The 24,310-nt window shown below is 43.7% G+C and overlaps 2 protein-coding genes across 2 annotated transcripts in view; both read right to left on the reverse strand.

The window, feature by feature from the left end:
• RNF212 (ring finger protein 212) overlaps positions 1-8,538 on the reverse strand; it is a 38,690-nt gene extending 30,152 nt beyond the window's left edge. Inside the window, exon 1 of the mRNA XM_038752973.1 lies at positions 8,383-8,538. Coding sequence (XP_038608901.1) covers positions 8,383-8,491 — 109 coding nt within the window. The 5' untranslated portion in view covers positions 8,492-8,538. The remainder of the gene's footprint in view (positions 1-8,382) is intronic.
• Positions 8,539-13,101: 4,563 nt separating this feature from the next.
• On the reverse strand, positions 13,102-24,186 carry LOC119933443 (transmembrane emp24 domain-containing protein 11-like). The gene is made up of 5 exons (XM_038752974.1): positions 24,057-24,186; positions 17,626-17,726; positions 15,645-15,770; positions 14,151-14,297; positions 13,102-13,251 (listed from the first exon to the last, which is right to left on the reverse strand). Exons 1-5 carry the CDS (start codon positions 24,184-24,186, stop codon positions 13,102-13,104), a joined length of 654 nt encoding a protein of 217 aa, XP_038608902.1.
• Between the last annotated feature and the right edge of the window lie 124 nt (positions 24,187-24,310).

Genomic DNA, 24,310 nt, shown 5'->3' on the forward strand with positions numbered 1-24,310 from the left:
ACTTGTTATCTACCCCAATGCTTAGTACAGTGCCCTGTACACAATAAGAACTTAACAAATTACCAAAAGAAAAAAATATAAAAAGATAAGTTTCCCAGAGAGGTAGAAGCATATTCTGACCCCTACAACTAGGTTTCTTGTTGCAACCTCCAGCAGTCAATCAAAGGTATTTATTGAGCGCTTACTGTGTGCAGAGCACAGCACTAAGCACTTGGGAGAGTACAGTACAACAGAGTTGACACATTCTCTACCAACAGTGCACCCACAGCCTAAATGGGGGAGACAGACGGTAATACAAATTACATATATGAATACAAAATTAGGGATATGGCTCACAGAATGAATCAAATATGAGACCAGGCACTGCCTATTCTTGCTTTCCTCCTTGGACAATGGAGCAGTGCTCAGATAGGAACTCTGCCCCGGCCAGCCAAGCCACTGTGAAGCAGTTTCAGAATCTTAATGAACTTTTCATAGCAGCCAAATTTGCTAATAACCAGAGACCAATCAGTGGTATTTGAGTGTTTACCATCTGCCGGAGTACTACTAAGTGGCCTCGGAGAAAGAGCACAGGCTTGGGAGTCAGAGGACATGGAGTCTAATCCTGGCTACTTGTCCGCTGTGTGACTCTGGGCAAGTCACTGAACATCTCTGTGCCTCAGTTCCCTCATCTACAAAATGGGGATTTCATGGCGCAGTGGAAACAGCACAGGCTTAGGAGTCAGAGATCGTGGGTTCGAATTCCGGCTCTGCCCCATGTCAGCTGTGTGACTCTGGGCAAGTCACTTCAACTTCTCTGGGCCTCAGTTACCTCATCTGTAAAATGGGGACTAAGACTGTGAGCCCCAGTGGGACAGACTTGGCACATACTAAGTGCTTAACAAATACCATCATCATCATTATTATTATTATTACTATTAATGCCTGTTCTCTCTCCTACCTAGACTGTGAGTCCCATGTTTATCTTGTATCTGTCCTAAGGTCACTCCGCCACTTGTCTATGTGATTTGATCAGGTCAATTCACTTCTCTGAACCTGTTACCTCATCTGTAAAATGGGGATTGAGACTGTGAGCCCCATGTGGGACAGGACTGGATTTCACTGTAGCCACCCCAGTGCTTAGTCCAGTGCCTGGCATGTAGTAAGCACTTAAACACCATAATAATAATAATTATTATTATTATTATTGTAAAGGTCCCTGGAACAATAGAGAAGGTGGATTTGATTCCTGACTTCAATGACTTTACAGTCTAACAGAAAACCTGGTCTTCTGTTATCATCCAATGCTTACAATGTTATTTGAGTCCTTACTGTGTGCAGAGCACTGGACTAAGCACTTGGGAGGGTCAAAGAGAACGAAAGGTCTTAATGGTGCTCCCTGCACTTTTCTTCTATTTGATGGGCGTCAAAGATCATATCCGCTTTGCTACACTGTGATCTTCACCCCCGGTTGTGATTTCAGGAGGATTTAATCAATGAACTTCTTCAATTCTTGATCCAGGAGTACTCTAGTTAGGATCATGCCAGCAACAAAGAGCAGTGAGGTGCCTTGATAATCGCCACAATCCAATCTTTTGCCTATCAGCTTGAAAGTGGGGATGATGGTACATCTTTGAGTCATCTATTCTGGGCTCCTTTTGTTGAGGAAGAGCACAGCTAAATATTTACGTGAGATTTTCCCTCCATGCCTGCAGACCATCATGTCAGTAACTGCACAGTAAATACCATTTTTTAATTGAGATTCATCCTGGCAACATTTTAACAGCAGGCAGAACTTCAATGTTTTGAAGGACTTCATCTTCAACAATATGTGTATTTGAGGAGAAAGTTAAAATGTTGCCAGGATGAATCTCTATCCTTGGGGTTGGTACAGCACTGCCTGGGATAATCATGATAATACTAATGATTATGGTATGTGTTTAGTACATATTTGTTACTCTATTTATTTATTTATTTTACTTGTACATATCTATTCTATTTATTTTATTTTGTTATTTCGTTTTGTTCTCTGTCTCCCCCTTTTAGACTGTGAGTCCACTGTTGGGTAGGGACTGTCTCTATATGTTGCCAACTTGTACTTCTCAAGCGCTTAGTACAGTGCTCTGCACACAGTAAGCGCTCAATAAATACGATTGATGATGATGATGATGAGGTACCAGGCACAGTACTAAGGGCTCGGGTGGATACGAGCAAATCAGGTTGGAAAGAGTCCTCGTCCCACGTGGTGCTCATAGTCCCGATCCCCATTTCACAAATGACATAACTGAGGACCAGAGAAGTGAAGTGACTTGCCCCAGGTCACACAGCAGACAAGTGATGGAGCCAGAATTAGAACCCAGGACCTTCTGACTCCCATGCCCATGCTCTATCCACTATGCTATGCTGCCCCATTTTGGGATGGAGGACCAAAATCCAGGTGAAGAGTTTCCATGGATTTTTCTGCAAATTTTCTCTGCTTGACTGAGAACCAGCAGGGGGAATGTCTTGTGAGCCTCCCTTTCCTGACTAACGGTGCTGTCTGTGCATGGACTGGGTTGCCCTGGAGCAAGGCAGCGCCAAGCTTTGACAACTGCAGAGGGCAAAAAGATGCTGGGTGTTCCCAAGGCACAGAAAGGAGCCTGCACTACCCGCATACTCCCTTTTAAACACACAAGCCTATGATTACGAGATGAGAGCAGAAGAGGAGAGTAGTAGTGGGAGGAAAGATGAGACACACAACGGTTTTTGTGGCAATGCAGCACCAGTGGCTGTAATTTATTAAATGTGCCCTAAAGGCAAATATTCACTTTGGAGGGTCTGGGAAAACGAGAGGTCTTGAGGGACTGCCCAAATAGCTCAGGGGAGACCAGTAGCAAGCAGAAACGTACTCTTCTTCTAAAGAACACTGGGCATCTTCTCTCTCCAGACCTTGACACCCAACTCCTGGACACATGGTTGCATCCATGGGAGGGGGGGTCCCACCCCTACGAACTCTCCCAGCTGAGCCAAACAGGCATGACAAAGTTTATCTCGGGCAGAACTTCACAACTGGGTTGCCAGACAGGCCCAAGCAAATTGTCCCTCTCCTAAGAACTGAGGCACGGTATTGGTGCTGGCAACAATGTCAACATCGCCCACCCACCAGATCCATTAGGGCTCAGCACAGTGATAGAGCAAGAAAAATAACATGGAATCTGGGAAATGGGAACATGTCAGGAATGGAAAGGGCATGACAAGGAGTAGCCCTTCTAGCTCCTTTTCCCCAGGGCAAGGCATCTAAAGCACTCACCCACATGCCCAGGTCTCGCTTTTGACAGAAGGAATTTCTTTCACGCTCCCCTTCCCCTACATTCTCCATTAGAAAGAGAGGTGAGAGCACCCAGAAACGTGATGACTAACTGAACAGCGAGGGAGGGTTTTTTTGTTTTCTTTTCTTTTTTAAGGGTATTTAAGGGATGTGTGCCAGGCACTGTAGCAAACAAAGGGGGACATACAGGACGATCAGGCTGCACACACTCCTTGTTCCAGATCAGACTCCTAGCTGTAATCCCCATTTTACAGAGGAGGAAACTGAGGCACAGAGACGCTAAGTGCCTTGCCCAGGGTGTCGCGACAGGTACTTGGAGGAGCCAGGATTAGAAAGCAGGTCCTCTGACTCCCAGGCCTGTAGTCTTTCCATTAAGCCACACTGCTTCCCCCTCTGAGGTTGGGTGGACCGCCACACAATCATCGTTTTTCAGCTTGGCTATTACATCAGCCTCCTCGCTGACCTTCCTGCCTCCTCTTTCCCCCTCAAATCCAAACTTCACTCTACTGCCCAGATCTTTTTTCTGAAAAACTACTCAGTCCATTTCCCTGCTCCTCATAAACACCAGGGGTTGCCAATCCACTGCGGCAAACAGAAGCTCCTTACCATCAACTTGAAGATATTTGTCAATCAGCTCTCCTTCCTATCTAACCTTGCTGTTCTCCTACTAAGACCCAAAACACATACTCTACTACTCTAACACCAACCTATTCTCGGTACCTCAAATTCTTCTATCTCACCATCAACTCCCTACCCACATTCTCCCTCTGGCCTAGAACTCACCCTCCTACCCTCTTCTTATCTGACACTATGTCCAACCAGATTTGCTTGTATCCACCCCAGCGCTTAGTACAGTGTCTGATATACAGTAAGCACTTAACAAATACCACAATTATTATTATTCTCATACTAAGCCCTTCATTTCCCCTTTTTGCCCCTCCTCCAAACATCAACTGTGAACTTGGCTGTCTACCCCCTGGGCACATTGATTCCTTAGCCACACAATACTTATGTAAATATTCTTATATTCTATTCCCCTTCTCCTCAATCTACTTTAATGCCTGCCTACCCCTGGAGACCATAAGCTCTTTGTGGGTAGGGGCTGCATCTACCAACTCTGTTGCGCTGGACTTTTTCCAAGTGCTTAGAGCAGTGCTCTGTCTGCAGTAAGTGGTCAATAAATGCCATTGATCAGGTAGACCTCCAATGTTTTGACCCCCTCTAATGTTCTAAAGTCATCATACCCCTTTTGGTCTCCATATCAATCAGTTGTATTTATTGAGCATTTACTGCGTGCAGAGCACTGTATTAAGCACTTGGGAGAGTGCAGAGTTGGTAAACAACCATCTAAACTACCTTCTCTTGATGCACAAATCCACATCCGCAACACCATCCTCTCCAAGGGACTTAATTGCTTCCCTTCCTCCCGTGTCCCTCTGCCACCCTTATACCATCAACCTATAACCTTAGACGGCCTTCTCAGTGAGCTTCCCCCATCCTGTGCTTGAGCTGCAGAGCGCTGGCTAGCAGATATACAGACACCAGGCCGATTTCATCCACTTCATATTTATCCTGACCAGCAACACTATTTCTCTTCCCAGCAACACTATCTCTCTAGACTGTAAGCATCAATCGTATTTATTGAGCGCTTACTGTGTGCAGAGCACTGTACTAACTATCCTCTAGACGCTCAGCTCGTTGCGGGCAGAGAATGTGTCCACCAACTCCATCATTTTCTATTCTTCCAAGTGCTTATTACAGTAAAGCGCTGAATACAAAGCCCTACTGAGAGCTCACCTCCTCCAGGAGGCCTTCCCAGACTGAGCCCCCTCCTTCCTCTCCCCCTCCTCATCCTCCCGGCCTTATCTCCTTCCCCTCCCCACAGCACCTGTATATATGTTTGCACGTATTTATTACTCTAACTTGTACATATTTATTCTATTTATTTTATTTTGTTAATATGTTTTGTTTTGTTGTCTGTCTCCCCCTTCTAGACTGTGAGCCCGCTGTTGGGTAGGGACCGTCTCTATATGTTGCCAACTAGTACTTCCCAAGCACTTAGTACAGTGCTCTGCACACAGTAAGCGCTCAATAAATATGATTGAATACAAGGATCCTCCATCTTTACTGCTTCCCACTCCCATGGCCCATGCCAGCTGTTTCAGACTTTCAACTCCCTCCTCAAACCCCAGCCCCAACAAAAACTCCCCATCTCTTGTACATAATGACTTGGCTACATACTTTATCGAGAACATTAAAACTATCAGGCGTGATCACCCTAAAATCAGTCCTTACTCTAAAAGACTGTGGGTCCTCTGTGGGACAGAGATTGTGTCCAACCCGATTATCTTGGATCTATCTGCCCCACAGCTTAAAACGGTGGTTGGCACATAGTAAGCGCTTAACTAATACCATTATCATCACAGTGGTGGGGTGTTCAAGGCAGTAGCGGGGTCAGTTGGGGCAGTGGCAGAGTTAGGGTGGAAGCAGTGGCATGGTTAGGACAGAGGTGCAGTTGAGGGGGGAGACTGTAAGCTCTCTGTGGACAGAGAATGTGTCTGCTTATTGTTATATTGTACTCTCCCAAGTGCTTAGCACATAGTTAGCATTCAATAAATGCAACTGAATGAATGAAAGGTGGGGGTTGTGGACTAAGAAACGGCAGCAGGCCTGGGAGTCGGAAGGTCCTAACGCCACTCTGCCACTTGTCCGCTGTGTGGCCTTGGGCAAGTCACTTGACTTCTCTGGGCTTCGGTCCCTTCCCCACAGCCCCTCTATATATGTTTGTACATATTTATTACTCTATTTATTTATTTATTTTACTTGTACATATCTGTTCTATTTATTTTATTTTGTTAGTATGTTTGGTTTTGTTCTCTGTCTCCCCCTTTTAGACTCTGAGCCCACTGTTGGGTAGGGACTGTCTCTATATGTTGCCAACTTGTACTTCCCAAGCGCTTAGTACAGTGCTCTGCACACAGTAAGCGCTCAATAAATACGATTGATTGATTGATTGATTGAGGGTTGAGGCTGGAAGCCCCATGAGGGACAGGGGCAGTGTCCAACCTGATTCGCTGGTAATAATAATAATAATGATGATTGTGGCATCTGTTAATCAATCAAGCACATACTATGTGCCAAGCACTGTTCTAAGCACTGAGGGGGATACAGGGTTATGGGCTTGTGAGATGGGAAGGATGGTGGTGTCTTCTACGGTGATGGGAAAGTCAGGGGGAGGACAGGGTTTGGGTGGGAAGATAAGGAGTTCTGTTTTGGACACACAAGTCACACGGCTGACAAGTGGCTCAGTGGAAAGAGTAGGGGTTGGGAGTCAGAAGTAATGGGTTCTAATCCCAGCTCCACCACATCCATTCAATCATATTTATTGAGCACTAACTGTGTGCAGAGCACTGTACTAAGCACTGGGCCACATGTCTGCTGTGTGACCTTGGGCAAGTCACTTCACTTCTCTGAGCCTCGGTTACCTCATCTGTAAAACGGGGATTAAGACTGTGAGCCCCCTGTGGGACACCCTGATCACCTTGTATCCTCCCCAGCGCTTAGAACAGTGCTTCGCACATAGTAATCATGTAACAAATACCATTATTATTATCATTATTATTATTATGAGTGGCAGAGCTGGGATTAGAACCCACGACCTCTGACTTCCAAGCCCAGGCTCTTTCCACTGAGCCACACTGCTTCTCTACCCCAGCGCTTAGCAGCGTGCATGGCACACTATTAGCACTTAAATACCACATTTGTTATTTTAGGGGGGTGGAGGGGCTGAAACAGATGGGACCTGGGTGGAACCAGCGATAACTGGAGTCAGAGGTCATGGGTTCGAATCCCGGCTCCACAACATGTCTGCTGTGTGACCTTGGGCAAGTCCCTTAACTTCTCTGAGCCTCAGTTACCTCATCTGTAAAACGGGGATGAAGACTGTGAGCCCCATGTGGAACAACCTGATCACCTTGTAACCTCCCCAGCGCTTAAAAGCAGCGTGGCTATGGGAAGCAGCGTGGTTCAGTGGGAAGAGCAAGGGCTTTGGAGTCAGAGGTCATGGGTTCAAACCCTGGCTCTGCCACTTGTCAGCTGTGTGACTTTGGGCAAATCACCTAACTTCCCTGTGCCTCAGTTCCCTCATCTGTAAAATGGGGATTAAGACTGTGAGGCCCCCCGTGGGACAACCTGATCATCTTGTAACTTCCCCAGCGCTTGGAACAGTGCTTTGCACCTAGTAAGTGCTTAATAAATGCCATTATTATTATTAGAACAGTGCTTTGCACAGAGTAGGCGCTTAATAAATGCCATTATCATTATTATTAGAACAGCGCTTTGCAATCAATCAATCGTATTTCTTGAGCACTTACTGTGTGCAGAGCACTGTACTAAGCGCTTGGGAAGTACAAGTTGGCAGCATATACAGTCCCTACCCAACAGTGGGCTTACAGTCTAAAAGGGGGAGACGGAGAACAAAACCATACTAACAAAATAAAATAAATAGAATAGATATGTACAAAATAGAATAGATATGTACAAAATAGAATAGATAGTGCACAGAGTAGGCACTTGAAAGTGCCATCATTATTATGGGTTCGAATCCCGGCTCCACCACATGTCTGCTGGGTGACCGTGGGCAACTCACTTCACTTCTCTGAGCCTCAGTTACCTCATCTGGAAAACGTGGATTAAGACTGTGGGCCCATCAACGATCCAAACCATTCATAGTTTACATACCTATTCTATTTATTTTATTTTGTTAGCATGTTTGGTTTTGTTCCCTGTCTCCCCCTTTCAGACTGTGAGCCCACTGTTGGGTAGGGACTGTCTCTAGATGTTGCCAACTTGGACTTCCCAAGCGCTTGGTACACTGCTCTGCACACAGAAAGCGCTCAATAAATACGATTGATGATGATGATGACAATCTGACCACCCTGTATCTCCAGAGCTTGGAACAGCGTTTTGCACATGGTAGGCGCTTAACAAATGCCATCATTTGTAGTAGTAGCAGTAGTAACTGGGCCAAGGGGGCCAAGGCAGGTGATGCCAGGGTGGGCCACTTCCGGAAGTCCCACCATGCCCGCTCCTTCTACCTTTCTGGAGGCAGGCGTCGCAATATACGTGACCGCAGCTGGTTAAGCTGAACTTGCAGGTGCCCCTGGGTGGCTGGAAGCAGCGATTGCAGAAGGCCAAACTGGCCATGTTGGCATGAGGCAGGGTGGCCAACCGCCCAAGCTTGCCCTCGCCAGAGTTACCTCAGGGAAGGCTCTTGGCCTTAGGCCGGGCCGGAGTGCGCATGCGCCGCCCCGGCGCTCGTCCGCGAATGGGGGGAGAGCGCATGCGCCCCCGCGGAGCTCAACCAGGCTGCGGATTGCAGGGCGCGCGCCTGAGGCCCTCCTCATCTCCCGCCAGATCCAACGGGAGGGGAAGCCGGGGCGAACCACTCATAAAACGAGCAGGGGGGGGAATCGTATTCTTTTCTCCCAAGAGCTCCGTTTGGGAGGGGGAGAAAAGGGAGAAAGATTAAAAAAACATTAAATAGGACTCTTCTCCACGTTTTCTGGGGTTTAGGAATTTTTCTAGGGACATACAAACGTACACACACACACCCTTTTATTCTCCGATAGTGGTACAATCCAGGGCCTGCTCAGACTTGGGGTCTGGGCGACGCCATTCATTCAGTCAATCAGTCAATCAATCAGTCGTATTTATTGAGCGCTTACTGTGTGCAGAGCACTGTACTAAGCGCTTGGGAAGTACAAGTTGGCAACATGGAGAGACGGTCCCTACCCAACAGTGGGCTCACAGTCTAGAAGGGGGAGACAGACAGTCAATCAATCAATCAATCAATTAATTGTATTTATTGAGTGCTTACTGTGTGCAGAGCACTGTACTAAGCGCTTGGGAAGTACAAGTTGGCAATATAGACGGTCCCTACCCAACAGTGGGCTCACAGTCTAGAAGGGGGAGACAGACAGACAATCAATCAATCAATCATGTTTATTGAGCGCTTACTGTGTGCAGAGCACTGTACTAAGCGCTTGGGAAGTACAAGTTGGCAACATAGAGAGACGGTCCCTACCCAACAGTGGGCTCACAGTCTAGAAAGGGGAGACAGTCGTATTTATTGAGCGCTCACTGTGTGCACAGCACTGTACTAAGCGCTTGGAAAGTACAATCCGGCCACAGATAGAGACAATCCCTACTCAACAACGGGTGCCTCCTGTAGGTCGAAGGCAGCCTCGGAATAAGCCAAAAAATCGCACAAAGTCAAACAACGACAGAGTTGGGCTGACAACTAGATCATATTTTGAAATTGGATTCGAAATTCCCTGTTTATGGTACTTCTTAGGCGCTTACTGTGTGCTAGGCACTGTACTAAGCGCTGGGATAGATAGATACAACCTAATCAGGTTGGACAGTCCCTGTCCCACATGGAGCTCACAATCTTCATCCCTATTTTACAGAAAAGGGAACTGAGGCACAGAGGAATGAAGTGACTTGCCCAAGGTCTCACAGCCTACAAGTAGAAGAGGCAGGATTAGAACCCAGGTCCGATTATCTTTGCTTTTTTGCTTTGCACTAGGATTTGCTCCCCTTTTTCACCTGTCCCTCAGCCCCACAGGAATTATGTAAATACACATAATTTATTTATAGTATTGTCTGTCCCCTGCCCCAGACTGTAAGCTCCTTGTGGGCAGGGAACATATCATCATCATCATCAATCGTAGTTATTGAGCACTTACTGTGTGCAGAGCACTGTACTAAGCGCTTGGGAAGTATAAGTTGGCAACATATAGAGACAGTCCCTACCCAACGTATCTACTAACTCAGTTATATAGTACTCTCCCAAGTGCTTAGTACAGTGCTCTACACATAGTAAACACTCAAGAAATACAGTTGCTTGATTGGCAGGTCCTTCTGACTCCCAAGCCAGTGTTATATCTATTCTATTTATTTTGTTAATATGTTTTGTTTTGTTCTCTGTCTCCCCCTTCTAGACTGTAGGTAGGGACCGTCTCTATATGTTGCCAACTTGTACTTCCCAAGCACTCAGTACAGTGCTCTGCACACAGTAAGTGCTCAATAAATACGATTGATTGATATCCATTAGGCAACACAGCTTCTCTTCTCTTGCCAGTCCTTGCCCAGGAGAGGCCAAGCTGGTTGTGGGCAGAGAGCTCATCATGGGCAGGGAATGGATCTGTTTATTGTTAAATTGCACTCTCCCAAGTGCTTACTACAGTGTTCTGCACACAATAAGCTGCACATAATAAGCTTCTAGACTGTAAGCCTGTTGTTGGGTAGGAACTGTCTCTATATATTGCCGACTTGTACTTCCCAAGCACTTAGTACAATGCTCTGAACACAGTAAGCACTCAATAAATATGATTGAATGAATGAATGAATAAGCGCTCAATAGATACAACAGTGAATGAATGCATTGTGTCAAGCAACTCTGTTGTATTGTCCTCTCCCAAGTGCTTAGTATAGCACTCTGCACACAGCAAGCGCTCAATAAATATCATTGATTGATTGAAATGGGTCACGCCAGAAAGGTAGTGAAGCCTGGAGTGATACTTTGCCAGCTCCTATATTGTTTGTTATACATGTCTCACTGACTGATTTTGAGTGATTTAATGAGCTCTCTGTTTAGGACAAACTATTCAGAATAATTTTTGCAAACTGACCCTTCATCTAGTGGGTGTATGCCCCTGTATAATAATGATGACACTTATTAAGTGCTTACTATGTGTATGGTCCAAACAGCCAATTTTTTGATTATCCAAAGCAAAGAGTTTTTATAGGATCGAAGAGAAGGGACCCAATATCAATCAATCAATCAATCGTATATACTGAGAGCTGTACTAAACACTGTTCAAAGCACTTGGGAGAGTATAATATAGCAGAGTTGGTAGACATGTTCCCTGCCCACAATGAGCTGAAGCAGTTCTATTTCCCTGCCTAGAAGTAGCTGTAATGAAACCATCCCAAGCATTAGTTGTCAGTTCCTTTTAAAAGTAATAATTTAGTTCCAAGAAAATTGGTTATTCACCAACATCGTTCATTCTCACTTCTAGTTATAAAACGCCCATATTTTCTCAAGTTTAATCAGGCAATGAAAGGGAAATGAAAGGAAAAGAGAAAAATCAATCATTTGGAAGTGATAGTGTGCGTAGTTCTGATGAGTTGCATAAACAAATGGCACGATGAAAATTAGCTGACAAACAGTGTTTAGTGAGCCATCTTCTCTTCCTCACGGGGAACTTATCTGACTAGATTGAATTTTGTCTTCTATTTGCCCTACTTGCTCGTTGGCAGTGCCATCTCAAGGACGTTTCACTTGTACCAGACCCCAGATTGCAAGAGGCACTGAATTTCCACTGGCATCTGTAAACTGGCCACCTGTTCAAATTGGCTCATTTTAACAGAAGCACAAATGACCGATATAGAAAAGTTTCACAGAATCTCACAGACAGTCATTTACAAAACCATAATCATCAGCACAGCAAACCACAAATCCCCGCCTTCAGGCATCTATTTGTTTATCTGGTTGTAACTTGAATGAAGGTGGTTTGAAGGAAGCTCTTCTTTAAAAGGGGCAGAGATTTGGGGGGTTTGTTTCTGTCCGTCGTAATCATATTAGTTATCCCTGAGAACACTAGAATCTAGCATATAATTGCACCCAGGTGCTCAATTGCCTTCAACCAGTGATAGGGTAGGACTTCTAATAGTTGTTTTTCACAGCACACAGTGAGGTCCTTGACTCATCTGAAATATTTACTCTTTTAAAGAAATGTGAAACTGCTTGTTGGATTTAGAACAATATAGGGCTCCTTTAGTGCTTACGATAAGAGGTTTATTGGGTCTTGTCCGTTTTTTCGGTTCTCAATTCTGGGTTCTTTTAGCTATTCTCCCTCTTTGACTGAGGACCTCTAGCATCGGGAATGAGAATAAAGAAACCCCCTGAGAGACAAATCTCCAAATAAGAAAGATTTGTAAGTACCATGGGAACCCTCAAAATGACAGTTGAATTTTACAAATGGATATTTTGTAGCAGTATGTTTCTTTTCATTTTTAGTGCTCTTATCATCACTGTAACATGATAGTTTCTTCAACCCCTAGGGCATACCTAGCAAAATGTGCCCTTTTTCGGCTGTGTCCAGACCATCACTAACGTCCATTTGAGCAGTGAGCTGCTGCAGTGAAAACTCTTAAGAGCCAAAAAGGGTGAGTACTGTAAACTCCCTCTAGACTGTAAGCTTGTTGTGGACAGGGAATGTGTCTGTTATATTATTGTATTGTGTTCTCCCAAGCGCTTAGTACAGTGCCCTGCACACAGTTAGCACTCAATAAATGCAATTGATCGATTGATTGATAGGTGGAAAACCACTATTCTTTTAGGGTAAACAACTGGAAAATATCAAAGGTTGGGTAGGAATGAATACCACAATTATTATTATTATAAGAAGCAAGCAGAAGAGGAAACCAAAGTTTGTTAAATAAGGTGTGGCTATCAAAGTAGACATGAGAGAGTTTAGGGGACATTGTGAATTTTCCATGGAGAACTATTTATGAATGGGAATAAACACGGTAGATGAGTCAGAATGAATCTAAATCATTTGCCGGACTTTTCCTTTGAGCTATCATTTATTTGCTAGAGGGGGTTATGATGCTCATCAAAAGGGAATTTACTTTGAACTGTGGATGGCTTTGAAATTATACAAAAAAGTAATGCATATTTATGGTTTTATTTTACTAACATATGTTATGCAAATTACTGGACAGTTTATTTGCTTCTTAATAACATCTCAAACAAGCTTTTTAGCTATAAAGAAGTCTTTAAGGCACTTCATTTGGAAAATTCCAACTGAGATAAGGATTAACGTTTGCACAAGAGCCCACCAGAAAACATTGCCGTTGGTATCTTCACTTGTCGTTCGAAAATGCTCCTCACGTTCCTATATGCAATGAGAAAATTACATCATTCCTTAAGGAACCATAAAGTTGTCGGATCTCTGGGATAGAGGTGTATCACCTACCCAAAGTACTTTTATTTGTCAGTGAGAAGTGGTGTGGCCTAGTGGCTTGGGAGTCAGAAGGACCTAGGTTCTAATTCCAGCTCTACCACTTATCTGCTATGTGACCTTGGGCAATCACTTAACTTTTCTGTTCCTAAGTTGCCCCATCTGTAAAATGGGAATAAGACTCTGAGCCACAACTGGGACATGGACTGTGTCCAACCTGATTATCTCGTATCTGCTCCAGCACTTAGTACAGTGCCTGGCACATAGTAATAGTTAATAAATACTATTTTTTAAAAACAAATCTGATTCACAAGTACAGTAATGTTGTAGAGTTTCATTTACCCAAGTATCAGACAATTTTAATAATAATAATAATAATGGCATTTATTAAGTGCTTACTATGTGCAAAGCACTGTTCTAAGCATTGGGGAGGTTATAAGGTGATCAGGTTGTCCCACGGGGGGCTCACAGTCTTAATCCCTATTTTACAGATGAGGTAACTGAGGCACAGAGAAGTTAAGTGATTTGCCCAAAGTCACACAGCTGACAATTGGCGGAGCGGGATTTGAACCCATGACCTCAGACTCCAAAGCCCATGGTCTTTTCCAATGAGCCACGCTGCTTCTCTTTAAGGAGTATAAAATATCCAAAAAGGGTTAAGCTCTTAGTACTCTTTAAATAATCAATCATATGAAGTTTAGGCATTTATTGAGGAGGAACGCTCACCCTTTGATAATTTTGCTCTGTGACGATATGTTCAATTAGCTCAGTGAGATGTTCGAGTTTGAAGCTAACTTGTAGAATTGAGGAATTTATTGAGAGGGAATACCCACCCTTTGATAATTTTGCTCTTTGACGATATGCTCAATTTCCTCAATGAGATGTTCGATTCTGAAGCTAACTTCGTTCACCTTGTCCTTTGCATGAGCAATAGCAGAATCAAGATCATGTTCTCCAACTCGAATGTCCAAATGAATTCGCTATAAAAGCAATAGAAATTAAACTCATCCCACATTTTAAAAGAAACTCCTGCCTTCACCACCTTAATAATAATAATGGTGATGTCCGTTAAGTGCTTAGTCGATGCCAAGTCTGTACTAAGCATCAAAGAAGATGCAGGGTAATTAGGTCAGATACAGTCACTGCACCATATTTAAAAGCTTTCATTTGAAATTTCACACCTATCTCTCCCCTTTCAATACTCCCTCCCTCTTTCCCTCTCCCCTGTTCTCCTTTTCTTATCCATAGGGTGAGGAGAGAGGAAACTCTCCAGGACGAAAATTTAATGCTCATGAGGGATTAAACCTTACAAAAGGACCTCTTTCTTCTAAGAACGACTCCTTGATCATTCATTCAATCCTATTTATTGAGCGCTTACTGTGTGCAGAGCACTGGAATTCGGCAACAAATAGAGACAATCCCTACCCAACAATGGGCCCACAGCCTAGAAGAGGGGAGACGGTCAACAAATCAAAACAAATAGACAGGCATCAATCCTCCCACACCACTCTAATTAATGCCATCGCTTCGGGCACCTCTACGTTCTTGTTATGCACTTCTTTATTTGTTCTTGTTGTCGTTATGCACTTCATTATGTTTGTTGTTGATTTATTAATTTTTTATCCATTGGAGGAGCTCTTGGAACTTACAGTCCTCTAGACTGTAAGCTCTTTGTAGGCAAGGGAACATGTCTACCAACTCTGTTGTATTGTTCTCTCCCAAGCTCTTAGAACATTGCCCTGCACACAGTAAACACTCAATAAATGATGATGATGATGGTATTTGTTAAGTGCTTACTATGTGCAAAGCACTGTTCTAAGCACTGGGGGTTACAAGGTGATCAGGTTGTCCCACGGGGGTCTCACAGTCTTAATCCCCATTTTACAGATGAGGTGACCGAGGCACAGAGAAGTTAAGTGACTTGCCCAAAGTCACACAGCTGACAAGTGGTGGAGGCAGGTTTTGAACCCATGACTCCAAAGCCCGAGCTCTTTCCACTGAACCATGCTGCTTCTCCCCAGTGTTTAGAACAGGGCCTGACATTTAGTAAGTGCTTAAATACCATAATTATTATTATCATTATTACCTTGGTGGAGGCTTGAAAACTGTGTCACTACCACCCCTCAAGTTTATCCTTCCCAGGCTGAAGAATTCTATTCCTTCAACCTGTCCTTTATTAATCTATCAATCAATGGTATTTCTTGAGCACTTACTATGTGCAGAGCATTGTTCTAAGTGCTTGGTAGAGCACAATATAACAATGTAACAGACCCAAAGACACCATTTTCCCCTTTTCATTAACGAAAATAGCCAAGGAATGTTCTTACCAGTTTACTTCCTCCAAATGTCGCAAGTCGTGTGGAATTAGACTGTAAACAGATGTTATGCTCTCCAGGTGAATGGGATGTAAAAGAGAATGTTCCTTGCGGTCCATACAATTTGGACATCAGTATCTACAATTTAAGTGTTTAAATATTTTTAGTATCTAATTACAAATCCCCAGCTAGCATTGAAATAAACATTTTCTCCCAAGTGGGATTCTTTCATGTCGTTTCAATTTTCCATTCTTAAAAACGAAATGTCTTAAAACCTATTTTCCAAGTTGTTGTCTTATGCTGTCGAGTCGTGTCTGAACCATAGCGACACCACAGACAGATATCTCAGAATGCCCCGCTCTCCATCTGCAATTGTTCTGGTAGTGTATCCATAGAGTTTTCCTGGTAAAAATATGGCAGTTTAACCATTGCCACCTTCCGCACAGTAAACTTGAGTCTCCGCCCTCGACCCTCTCCCATGCCGCTGCTGCCCAGCAGTGGTGAGTTTTGACTTGTAGCAAATAGCAGAGAGCTAATCTTTAACATTAGCTATGTTGGGATTAAGAATTAGTAAACCACTTCTGTGTTTGTGCCAAGAAAACTCGAAGGATCCACTCCCGGAACGATTGCAGACGGAGGTGGGGCATTCTGCGAGAGATGTGTCCGTGGTGTCGCTATGGGTCAGAGACGACTCGACAGCACAAGACAAAACAAGAAAATTTGCAAGGATAGAAAAGATGAAGCACATCTCCTCCAAGAGGCCTTCCCTGACGAAGCCCTCATTTCCTCTTTTCCCACTCCCTTCTGCATCACTCTGATTTGCTCCCTTTACTCACCCCTTCCTCAGCCCCACAGTACTTATGTACATATATGTAATTAATTTATTGATATTAATGTCTGTCTCCTCTTCCAACTCTGCTATATTGTATTCCCTCAAGAGTACAATGCTCTGCACAGAGTTAGCACTCAGTAAATATGCTTGATTGATTGACTGATTGCTTTTTTTTCACCCATTCTTTATAAACTGGACCCAGCAGAGATTCAGGGTCCAAGAATGACTACACCCCTACCAAGGAAGATACCAGATTGTACTTCCTGTGAAATCACACGATATGAGCCAGTAGGCTGAGCCATGACCCAATTGTGTCAATGGTCATGATGACTTTCTGATCACCGATAACAATTTGTCACCAAATCCTGTCGGTTCTACCTTCATAACACCTCTAGAATCTGGTCCTTCATCTCCACCCAAACTGCTACCACGCTGATCCAAGCATTTATCCTATCCCACCTTGACTACTGTATCCTCCTCCTTGCTGACCTCCCTGCCTCCTGTCTCTCCCCACTACAGTCCTTACTTACCTCTGCTGCTCAGAGTTTTTTCTAAAACAATGCTTAGTCCACATTCTCCCATTCCTCAAAGACCTCCAATAGCTGCCCATCAGGCTCCACATCAAACAGAAAACTCCTTACCATTGACTTTAAAGGACTGAATCATCACTTGCCTCACTGATTTCCTATACAACCCAGCCCACACACTTCTCTTCTCTAATGCCAACTCACTCAGTCCACCAAAATCTCATCTTTCTCACTGCCAACCCCTTCCCCACATCTTCCCTGTGGTTTGGAACTCCCTTCCGCTTCGTATATGACAAACCATCACTCTCCCCACCTTCAAAGTCTTTCTAAAATCACATCTCCTCCAAGAAGCCTTCCCCAACTAAGCCCTCGATTTACTATCCATTCTGCATCACTTATGCACTTGGGTCTGTACACCCTAACACTTTAATATTCATCCTTCCTCTGGCACTTACATGCATCCACATTTGTAATTGATTTTAATGTCCATTTCCCCTTCCAATCTTAACCTCCTTGTGAGCAGAGATCGTAACTGCCCACTCTATTGAATTGTACTCTCCAAGCGCTTCCCAGTAAGCGCTGAATAAATTCCCCCCATTGACTGACATCATTTACAAAATTGGCAAAGTTTTACCTCATCACGGAATGTTGTAATGGTCACAAACATTCCTAAACCAGGAGCAGATTCAAGGAAATCATGAGTGGTTATATCCCACTGCTGTACTTTGAAAGATGCTGTTTAGAAAGTAAAGAGTAGAGGTTTATTCAAAAATGAAGCATGCAATAGATGCTGTAAGACTATTTGTACAACAGTGCTTTCTGATTTTTTAATGCATGCCAAATTATGCCATTTCATTTCATCCAAATGATAAAAAACAATAATCGCTCCAAATGTCTTGATGAAGCAGATTATAACGACTGAGTAAACTCCTTCCTGTAAGCATCTAGAGAGAATTCATGAATTCTTTCAGGTCCAAGAATGCCATTTAGTTAATCAGTTCATCAGTGTATTCACTTCCAAATATTTGATTCACTTCCAAAAGTCTTACACTCAAAGTGTAACCCAGCAGGCTTTACTTTGTTTTTTTAAAAAATTCATCAAATAATTCACCCAAGTTGTATCATCACCCAGAAGCGATCTGATCAAGTGGAATTTGTCACTCTAGACCGTAAGCTCACTGTGGGCAGGGAACATGTCTATCAACTCTGTTGCACTGTACTCTAAGCGCTCAATACATCCAGGAAAGGGCATTTTGGGACTGAGAGGCAAGAGACCCAGGTTTAAGTCCCGGCTCTACCCCCTGGCCTCTTGTGTGACTTTGGGCAAGTCACTTCATTTCTCCTGACCTCAGTTTTCTAATCTGTCAAATGGGAATAAGATCATCTGTAAACCTTGGGTAGGACAGAGACCGTGTCCAATCTGACAACATTAGCACATAGTAAGTGCTTCAGCCGAAGCTCAGTGGAAAGAGAATGGGTTTTGGAGTCAGGGGTCATGGGTTCAAATCCCAGTTCCACCAATTGTCAGCTGTGTAACTTTGGGCGAGTCACTTAACTTCTCTGTGCCTCGGTTACCTCATTTGTAAAATGGGGATTAAGACTGTGAGCGCCCTGTGAGACAACCTGATCACCTTGTAACCTCCCCAGTGCTTAAAACAGTGCTTTGCACATAGTAAGCACTTAATAAATGTCATTATTATTATTATTAATAAGAACCTTTTTATATTATTATTTTTATATTTCCCATTGGAGACAGAATACCTGACTGGGTGGACTATTGATTTGCACACAATAAGCGCTTAATAAATAGCATTATTATTATTATTATTATTATTATTATTATTATCTGCTTCAGGATATTAGACTCTGAAGGTTGAAAATACATTTGGATTGTGAAGCTTTGATGAGAATTAAGTACTTGCAAATAGGAAAGTCCCTCTTTTTGTTGGTTATGGTCAGTCAATCTCTAGTATGTGCACTCCTTTTGAAAGCAGCTTTTATTTGTCAAAAGTGCTCTATGTTTATATTTAATAATGCATAGGACCGCTCAGGTTATCTTTCACAAAAAGTGTTTTAAAAATGTAAATTAAGCCTCTTCACAATGGCTGAAACAGGGCTGCCAGGGAGATACAAAGGAAGCATAAAAGGGGGACTCTTTTACAGCTTCTTTTTTTAAAAAAAATTCCATTTCCTTGTTTGGGACCCATGGAAGCCGACTGCCAGAAATAAAATGGATCAAAGCAAAATGAAACTGAAGCTGGAAATGAGCAAGACACTAATCCAAATAAACATATTTTGCATTATTCTCTGAAAGGTGCCAATCTCCGGCGTTGGCGGACTGACTTCCAGAGAGAATGAGCTTCAAAGGCAAGGATGCAGGCCCTTGAGCAACCTGTGAAAATGCGGTCCCAGGAACCGATGAACTTGTTTCCAGGAAGCCGAGGACAATTCTCCATGAAGTGCGGCCCTGAAGGACCGAATCCATTTTGTTATCTCGCTTAGCCCTGTGTATGTCTGGCTGCTCTGCACACACTAACACACACTGTCTTGCTTCCCAGCCTGATGCGTTGTAAACGCTTAATGAATATCACTCAAAAAATCCAAAATACATTTGGAGTCCGACGCTGTTAATGTTATTTGTTAAGAGTTTACTATATGTCAGGCACTGTACTTAGTGCTGGGGTAAATACAAAGCAATCAGGTTGGACACAGTCCCTGCCCCACATGGGGCTCACAGTCTTAATCCCCCATTTGACAGATGAGGGAACTGAGACCCAGAGAGGTGAGGTGACTTATCCAAGGTCTCCCACTCCAGACTGTAATCTTCTTGTTGGCAGGGAACATGTCTACCAATTCTATAATACTGTTCTCTCCCTATCATTTAGTACAGTGTTTTACACACAATAAGTGTCCGATAAAGCACTAATTGATTTCCCTCTAAACTGTAAGATTCTTGTGGGCAAGGGATATGTCTACCAGCTCTGTTATCAATCAATCAATCAATCAATCAATCGTATTTATTGAGCGCTTACTATGTGCAGAGCACTGTACTAAGCGCTTGGGAAGTACAAATTGGCATCACATAGAGACAGTCCCTACCCAACAGTGGGCTCACAGTCTAAAAGGGGGAGACAGAGAACAGAACCAAACATACCAACAAAATAAAATAAGTAGGATAGAAATGTACAAGTAAAATAAATCAATCAATAAATAAATAGAGTAATAAATATGTACAACCATATATACATATATACAGGTGCTGTGGGGAAGGGAAGGAGGTAAGACGGGGGGATGGAGAGGGGGACGAGGGGGAGAGGAAAGAAGGGGCTCAGTCTGGGAAGGCCTCCTGGAGGAGGTGAGCTCTCAGCAGGGCCTTGAAGGGAGGAAGAGAGCTAGCTTGGCGGATGGGCAGAGGGAGGGCATTCCAGGCCCGGGGGATGACGTGGGCCAGGGGTCGATGGCGGGACAGGCGAGAGCGAGGTACAGTGAGGAGATTAGTGGTGGAGGAGCGGAGGGTGCGGGCTGGGCAGTAGAAGGAGAGAAGGGAGGTGAGGTAGGAGGGGGCGAGGTGATGGACAGCCTTGAAGCCCAGGGTGAGGAGTTTCTGCCTGATGCACAGATTGATCGGTAGCCATTGGAGGTTTTTGAGGAGGGGAGTAATATGTCCAGAGCGTTTCTGGACAAAGATAATCCGGGCAGCAGCATGAAGTATGGATTGAAGTGGAGAGAGACACGAGGATGGGAGATCAGAGAGAAGGCTAGTGCAGTAGTCCAGACGGGATAGGATGAGAGCTTGAATGAGCAGGGTAGCGGTTTGGATGGAGAGGAAAGGGCGGATCTTGGCAATGTTGCGGAGCTGAGACCGGCAGGTTTTGGTGACGGCTTGGATGTGAGGGGTGAATGAGAGAGCAGAGTCGAGGATGACACCAAGTTTGCGGGCTTGTGAGACGGGAAGGATGGTAGTGCCGTCAACAGAGATGGGAAAGTCAGGGAGAGGACAAGGTTTGGGAGGGAAGACAAGGAGCTCAGTCTTCGACATGTTGAGCTTTAGGTGGCGGGCGGACATCCAGATGGAGATGTCCTGAAGGCAGGAGGAGATGCGAGCCTGGAGGGAGGGGGAGAGAGCAGGGGCAGAGATGTAGATCTGGGTGTCATCAGCGTAGAGATGATAGTTGAAGCCGTGGGAGCGAATGAGGTCACCAAGGGAGTGAGTGTATATTGAGAACAGAAGGGGACCAAGCACTGAACCTTGGGGAACCCCCACCGTAAGAGGATGGGAGGGGGAGGAGGAGCCTGCAAAAGAGACTGAGAAAGAACGACCGGAGAGATAAGAGGAGAACCAGGAGAGGACGGAGTCTGTGAAGCCAAGGTCAGATAACGTGTGGAGGAGAAGGGGGTGGTCCACAGTGTCAAAGGCAGCTGAGAGGTCGAGGAGGATTAGGACAGTTATAACAGGATTAGTTATATTGTACTATCCCAAGCGCTAGGCAAATACCATTGAGTGATTGATTGATTACATCATTTTATAGATTAATGGTGTATACTGACCTATATGCCCTTTACCTATGGCTTCATCTATTTTGCCTGACCATGTAATAATAATAATGATGGTATTTGTTAAGCACTTGCTATATGCCAAGCACTGTTCTAAGCGCTGTTACCATTAGTATCTTCATTCTTCCTGCTCCTGCCATTTGTTACTAATCTGTCTGCTTGTCCTTTCTCCATTATTGATTTTTCCTTGAGGGTAGACAGTGTGTCTTTCGCTTCTGTTTTACACTTCCAAGTGCTTAGTACAGTGCTGTACACATCGAACTCAACAAATACAAATGATCGATTGAGCAGATTTGTCAATGGAGCTCCCCTGTAGCCAGGAAACTCCTTGTGGGCAGGGATCACATGGACCAACTCTGTGCTATTATACTTTTCCAATATAATAGCATAATAGTGTGCTCTGCACACAGTGAGTGCTCATTAAGTACCCTTGACTTATCCTGTGGCCTGGGAAACTTTTCCTGGGCCTCACTCATAGGTGCTCCTTCTTGCATGTCCCTAATGGTCTGAAGCATCCTTTGTGGGCAGGCAGCTGCGTACACTGTGGGTAGCCTGGAATTGCCTTTGAGCATCCTTCAGGGGAACACTTTTAGACTGTGGAAGCTCGGTGGGCCTTGCATTAGTCCCATTTTTCAACCAACGCTTCCCTCTGAGCCGTTTTGTTCCTAGGCCTGTTTGATTGTTTCCCATCACCTTGTTTAACTGAACAAGAGTAGCTCCAGTGACTAGTGTCTGTAGGAGTGGTAGGACACCAAGAGATGGAATGTGATGGGCCTTTAGGCCTGGACTCCCTTTTGTCTGGCCAAGCCTCCATTTACTCAAAGCGGGCACATCATGTTACCTCCTTTCTCCTTTGGTCCATTTTGTCTGTCATCAGGAAATTTGGATCGTTTAGGTCAGGATTCCTAACCTGCTTAACAGTAGTGTTTTCCTACCAGATCCTTATAATGGAGAGAACCAGGCAGGGCCTAATAATTACCCCAAGTAGAATTTACTGCTATTTGTATTAAGGTATTTACAATGATTTGAGCTCTTCAGTCATGTATGAAGCTAGTGTGCTGTACCAACTGTATATAAAGAAACTTTGTTTTGCTTTAAGTTGAGCTGGCCTTGATTAGTAGAGGGAAATCTGTCCATCACCACCACTCCCTACTATTCAATCTTATTTATTGAGCACTTATAGTGTGCAGAGCACTGTACTAAGCTCTTGGGCGAATACAATATAAAAATAAACAGACACATTCCCATCCCACAACGAACTTACAGTCTACAATCTGGTGCTGAGGAAGTGCCAGTAGGAATAAACTTATCTCTGATGTAGTCTTTTGAACACAGCCACAGAAGCTATGAATTTTTCTTCCACAAAAATCCACAGGGAGAGGCCTAATCGCTCTAGCCCACAAGATTGCTGATGATGGTGTTGAGGATGATGAAGACACCGAAATCATTTTATTCTACCCTTGTTGTTTCCCTGCTGCTCTTTCTCTCATCATCTTGAACACTGCATCATCTTACCCTGGAGTTCCTATTGTTCACCTTTAGGATGGGTTAGCATTTGGACTTGTTAGGCAAGTCGACTTGACTCTCCCTTTCTCTCCCTTTCTCCTCTTCTCTCATTCCTGAATGGCTAACCTGATCCTCACTCTCACTGGGATTGATTGAGCATTGGACCTCGAGTGTGGACTTCCATTAATGTTGACACAACCATCAGAAAATAAAGGAAGAAAGAGGAAGAAAAAGAATGAATATACACCATAAAAATTTCATTTTTCACATATTTGACCGAGTACTTTTCCTTTTGCCAAGACACCTCCCACTTAAGACCACTTACTGATAATTAATCCAGTTTTTAAAAAGGATGACCACATCAAAGCAGTCCTTGTGAAACAGTGGCAAAGAGTATGGAAAATGGTAGCAATATTCAAGAGAATAGTTCTAAGATTCCAACAGAGATTATTCTTAGTGAACATTAGTAAGCTCAATATCTGTTCTTTTTCCAAAATATTGCCAAGGAGTATTCATTATAAAACAGTTTGGGAACAACGTCTTTACAAGAGACCCATAGAGATTATCACAGGTATTTTGTGAGTTCAATTTTTGGGAGTCCTATATCTAAAAAACAGATGGGTCTATAGCATGCTCTTGATTCTTTTATCTTCAAGACAGTGTATTTTTTTTCTGTGTCCAACTATAATGAACCCATTCACAATCATCAAAAGTTATTTCACAGAGAAAACCCAGAACTAGTAAAGCAGATTAAGATGGATGCTGAAGTGCTATACACTGTCTTCCTTCCCTTTTACATAATGGAAGCTCATGTTTGAGGCCATTAATGTTCACTCACATTTTACTCACATTTAATTGGCTCTGTGTAAATGATATATTCCATGAAAAATGTAGGGTCATAAGTGTTCCGTGACAGTGGCGTTTGCTTCAAGTGATCCATATTATGCCTCCATGAAACAACATTTTGAGTTTAATCTAAAATGCAGTAAAGCAAATATTGCTTACCTGTTATCAAGGTGTCACTTGGAATGTCCTCTATTATGCATTTCTCCTCTCTTTCCGCCGAGTGGAAATAAAAAGCAGGTGAGAGCACAAACCAGAAGTTCAAAAGAAATAACAAAATTGAGATTTTCATGATCTTAGCCACTCTGCCCACTGTGGTATTTCTTCTAAAATGGATCGATTGCAAGTGAGAATGGCCTCCTGGTCACCCTGGCTCATTGGATGTTTTTTGTAGAATTGATTTTTGTGAGAAATGG

This window comes from Tachyglossus aculeatus, chromosome 10, assembly GCF_015852505.1.
Source record: "Tachyglossus aculeatus isolate mTacAcu1 chromosome 10, mTacAcu1.pri, whole genome shotgun sequence".
Taxonomy (NCBI): domain Eukaryota; kingdom Metazoa; phylum Chordata; class Mammalia; order Monotremata; family Tachyglossidae; genus Tachyglossus; species Tachyglossus aculeatus.